General features: G+C 42.4%; 1 protein-coding gene across 1 annotated transcript in view; it reads left to right on the forward strand.

Moving 5' to 3' along the window:
• Positions 1 to 4826, forward strand: part of LOC119312194 — a 7002-nt gene extending 2176 nt beyond the window's left edge. The window contains exons 3-7 of the mRNA XM_037587928.1: positions 805 to 901; positions 991 to 1086; positions 1515 to 1762; positions 1841 to 1918; positions 2003 to 4826. Coding sequence (XP_037443825.1) covers positions 805 to 901; positions 991 to 1086; positions 1515 to 1762; positions 1841 to 1918; positions 2003 to 4175 — 2692 coding nt within the window. The 3' untranslated portion in view covers positions 4176 to 4826. The remainder of the gene's footprint in view (positions 1 to 804; positions 902 to 990; positions 1087 to 1514; positions 1763 to 1840; positions 1919 to 2002) is intronic.
• The last annotated feature ends 471 nt before the right edge of the window (positions 4827 to 5297 follow it).

A 5297-nucleotide genomic window follows, 5' to 3' on the forward strand; every position in this document is an offset into this window, starting at 1 on the left:
GTTTTATCTGGCTAGTTCAAAAGTCTTGAAGACATGTTGTTTAGCCGGGCTATGCATATGGGATGATTCTGGCACTTCGTCCAAAATAAATAATGCTATAGGGAGTGAGTGAGCTACAGATTCATAGGACAAGATTTCATGTGGACGCAAGGGAAATGTTATGTATACCGATCTCTGAGATGTCATGTTAAAGACACTAGAAGATATCATTTCTGTTGGCGATTGTAAACGTAAATTGCTCTACTGTTTTCCTTGAAGAAAACTGCCCACTGATAGCTTGAGGGCTATCAATTTCTATTTGTTGACATTTCACAATAGATCATATGCTTACCCTCATGGTTTAGCCTTCATTCTTTGCTTTGATCATCTGATGATTTCAAGAACAACCTCTGTGCTATGGTATCTTTGGAGCAATTTGTGTTTCATGCCGGTTACTACTGTCGTAACCAGCTTCCCAGATGTCCTGGTAGTGGTAGGTACCGGCATTTGTAATACCAACCTTTTTTTAAACTTGTTTTGGAAACTATTTCAATAGAATTCAAGAACTAATGTTGCTTGCATGGTTGGGGGAGGTTAAAAAGTTGAGATTAACATGAAAGAGAAAGGAAAAGGAAAAAAAAGCCTACTTACTGGAATTCAACCTGCTGTGTTTTGGGGATTTGCCAAAAGTCCAGCAAATTGAACAAATAAGACACTTTCCAGTATTTTCACGGAGAATCCATTTCGGGCCAGTTATAAACTTCTGGCACATAGGTAGATTTATTATTGAGTTAATAATTTGATCCTGTCTTCTATTTTATGTAGCTGTGAAGGACAATGTAAAAGGTCCTTCCATCCCAGAGGAAAAGATGGAAGGGAATCTAATTGTGAAACTCTTGGTTTAACTTCTGCACAACTACAGGTAGTTACGAAGTTCTCATTGACTGGTCCAGCAGCATTATAATTTTCCTGGCTCAAATTTGTGATTTTTTTTGTTTTGCATATTTACAGGAAATTGATCATTATCTATGCAAGAACTGTGAATATAAGCAACACCAATGTTTCAGTTGTGGAGATCTTGAGCCATCTGATGGGCCAAATGCTAAGGTAACTTGTTGTATCTTTCTTACAAGAATGTGGCATGTGGTTTGTTGAGATCATGGTGGCCTTTGTAGTTTTGCGGTTCTCATTCAATGATAATTCTCACTTCCTCCAATGAGTATGCTTGTTGCTGATTTTCCCATTTATGTAGCACCTTTCATGCATCATCATACTCTAAACTTGCTTGTGTTCATCCTGTGTCTTACTAAGTGAAACATTTAAATCCAGTTCCTTGATGTCTTCATTCACATGTATTTTGAGTTGTGGGCAACTGAGGCCTGTTGATATTTCGTGCATGTGATTGATGCTCGTGGCTATGATCCTTAAGTATGTTTAGATATGATTCGAAGTGCCCTCTAACCGTCTCTGTCCCTTTTTAATATTAATATCTTCGTGATTCTAGTTCTTCCATTTTAAAGTGTGCATTCATTTAGGTGTTCCAATGCTACAAAGCATCTTGTGGGCACTTCTACCACCCCAGTTGTATTGCCAAATTACTTGAGCCTGATGATACTGATGGAGCTGGCGAATTGGAGAGGAGGATTGCTGCTGGGATGTCATTTACATGTCCTGCACATTGGTGCTCAGAATGTAGAACGATGGAAGACAGTACTCAACCAGAACTTTGGCTTGCGGCCTGCAGACGCTGTCCAGTGTCATATCACAAAAAATGTTTCCCAAGGTATTCTGTTATCCAGATGTATTTGCTTTTAGCTTATGTGATTGTCTCGTTCTCATTACATTTATTGATTTACCACAGAAGCATTTCCTTTGAGAGAAAGCGTGGCACAAGTGTACGCGCTTGGCACCTGGGTGATAGAATTATGATTTACTGTGGGTATGTTAGTTCTTACTCGTTTGTTTCCCAAAGTTTCTCTGTACTTCCTTCTCAGAGCAACTAACTTCTGTTGAAATCTTGCAGAAGCCATAAACTAGAAGCTGAGCTTGGAGCACCTAGCAGAGACCATATAAAGTTACCATCTAGTACAGAAATGGATACTGTTGGAACACATTGCATTGACCAAATAAAGTCAACTCCCGTTCCAAAAATTTATAGAACAAGAAATCTTGCTAAGAAGAAAACAGAAGTGACTGGTAAAAGGAAAATGAACACTGATCAAGGTTCAACTGGAACTGCGGAGCTGTCAAACAAGGTATGTCGAGAAGAAGCCGACCAGATCCAAACAGTAGATATGAATAACTTAAGGGAAGATAAGATTCCAAAAGGGAGAGGTGTCCTCGAGAAAGAGACCATCCGTTTAAATCAAGCACACAGTGATGAGCTAGAAAAGCTTATTGTGGAGGAACAGGCTGAAGAGGATGAAAACAACACCAAATCTGGAGAAGAGAGAGAAACTCGTAGTAGAGAAAATACATATAGGGAAAAGGAGAAGACTCTTGGGAACAACAGTAATAAATTTGGATTACCTGACGGGCGGTTTACCTTCAGATCTGATGATGATCGAGAAGTTGATGGAAGCCATACTTGCCAGCAGGAGCTGAAGAGTCCTCACTACAATGATAATAACAAAGCAACAGGAATTGATACTTCAAGTGACAAGTCAGGAAAGAGACAGAGACAGGAGGAACAGGCAACTGATGGTAACATGTTGGACTTGGAAAGGAACAATAAGAAGTTTCACATGGAAACTGGAAGAGATGCTCATCAAAGTCCTCAGCGTCTTCATAATCACAAAAAAACAGATGCTCGTCAAAGTTCTTGTTCCTCATCAAAAAATCATCCTCGGTGTAATGATGATCAGAGATCTTCAATGACTTCCGAATACAAATCCAGAGAGGGAAGAGGATCAAGTAGAGAAGAGTGGAGAAATAATATGAGAGAAAATTCTTATAGGGGAGGGTCACCCTCGAGGAGAAGAAATTCTCAAAATAGATCAAGGAGACATTCTCCAGAAGGGCGAAGGACGGAGTATCGTAACAGTCATCATAGAAGCAACAACCAACACAGATATGAGCAACATCGACACGATGATTATTTCAAATGTCGTGATGATTATTCCAAACGCCGTGATGTTGATACTGGTCGAAGGAGGTCGAGTCGTCGTGAGGATCACTCTAGTGATGGTGCTAGGAGGAGGTCGAGTCATCGTGAGGATCATTCCAGTGATGGTGGTAGGAGGAGGTCGAGTCATCGTGAGGATCATTCCAGTGATGGTGGTAGGAGGAGGTCGAGGCATCGTGAGGATCATTCCAGTGATGGTGGTAGGAGGAGGTCGAGTCATCGTGAGGATCATTCCAGTGATGGTGGTAGGAGGAGGTCGAGCCATCATGAGGATCATTCCAGTGATGGTGATAGGAGGAGGTCGAGTCATCGTGAGGATCATTCCAGTGATGGTGATATTGGCGGAAGGAGGTTGAGTCCCCAGCAGTCAGCACTTCCTTCTGGTAATTTTGGTACTAGTCTCAGTCCCCCTTCACATCCGACCACTGAATATGGTGCTAGCAGAAGGCATGGTTCCCCTCCATATCAGAGATCTGAACATGCTGCTAGTGGAAGCCGTGGCCCCTATATGAACCCACGAGGATCAGGCCCTGCAGACTACGAAATGGAAAGGAGAAGTGTTCCCCTTCACCACGATGTGCCCAATGTCGAGGAGTACACTGGTCGACCACTGAATATGGTGCTACCAGAAGGCATTGCTTCCGTTAATACGTACTCTATCCTTGGCCCCTATATGAACCCACGAGGATCAGGCCCTGCAGACTACGAAATGGAAAGGAGAAGTGTTCCCCTTCACCACGATGTGCCCAATGTCGAGGAGTACACCGGTCAACCACTGAATATGGTGCTAGCAGAAGGCATTGCTCCCGTTAATACGTACTCTCTCCGAGGGGAATCTCCTGGTGCATATGGTCCTGGAACAGATGCCGGCATGGGCGAAGAAACCACATTCCGTGGTGGGCGTTTCGGTGATCATGGTGTGAGGTCAGATTATCCACGAAGCAGCAGCATGAATGCAGAGGATAGGGCTTTTGCTGCAGGGTCCGTTACGGATAGGTATGTCCCGCGCCTCGACCGAACGAACCACCCAGTTAGAGTTGATGGTTATCTGCCGGATTATCCCGTATGGTAGGTTGCTGCTGTTGTGATCCTCGTGTTGCCAGTCCCAGTCAGCCTATGAAATACCCTGCAGGGAACCAGCAGTTAAACCTCAATTAGCCGCGAAGCGAATCGAATATGTCAAACCTTAGTTTGTCAGAGTGGTTGGACGGTAACCTTCAACCCAAGGTGGTGCCAGCGTACCTTAACGAGTGTGTTTGATGTTGGCCTCGGATATTGCCGATTAACAGAAATGATCTGCTTAGTTTGCGGTTTGGTTGCTGGAGCGTGCTTGTTTTATAATCTGGTGTGGAAACTTACCCACAGAAGTAAGCAGAAGTGGTTCAGACATAAGCGGGCCGAGCAAATGGAAGTGTTGTATAATCCAGTGAATGCCAATCGCAGCCTAAGTCTTTGGTGGTCTTTTCTGTTGCTCCAAATTTGTATGTGGTAATAATCTGCAGTTGTTCCAAATTTGTTGTATTCCAGACCCGGAAGGTTTCTTCAGTTATGCTAGATAGACTTGTAGTGACCCTCACTGAGGGCGTGTGTTCATGTTTGTGAAAAATAGTGAATGGTCGATCCGTTGAATCTGTGGTTGTGATTGGTACCTCTTTTCTCAGGATGCTAACTCAAAATTTGATGTGATGAAGAACAAGTTTTGTCGATTTAAGATAAGAAAGTACATCATGCGTGTGCCATTTCATAATATGCAGCTTCTTCAGTATTTTGTTGACGATTTGAGTGTATATTCTCATTCGGTTATACCCCTCGCTTTGTATCAATCGCAATGTATGAAAATGACATTTCCTATATGCTACTCCCCAATGATCTGAACCTGCCACGACTACCAGCGGATCTGCGTGCCTCCACCACTCTGGAAAAACATCTCGTGCATCGGAGCTTGTGGTGCTACCGGTGCACAGAATTCACATTGTGCTTTTAAAGTGTTTAAAAAAAATCTGAAAAAATTAGCACACCCACACAACATTAGTGTAGGTTCTCACAAAATTTCAAGTCAAAATTCATAACTCGAAAAACAAAAATGACAATTCAACCCTGAATAGTATATAACATAATTTGAGCTTTAGATTTGGCCCATTATCACATTGATGTCAAATTTGTCATTTTTGTATGTCAAAAAATATTTTAAATT

Source organism: Triticum dicoccoides, chromosome 5B (assembly GCF_002162155.2).
Source record: "Triticum dicoccoides isolate Atlit2015 ecotype Zavitan chromosome 5B, WEW_v2.0, whole genome shotgun sequence".
Taxonomy (NCBI): domain Eukaryota; kingdom Viridiplantae; phylum Streptophyta; class Magnoliopsida; order Poales; family Poaceae; genus Triticum; species Triticum dicoccoides.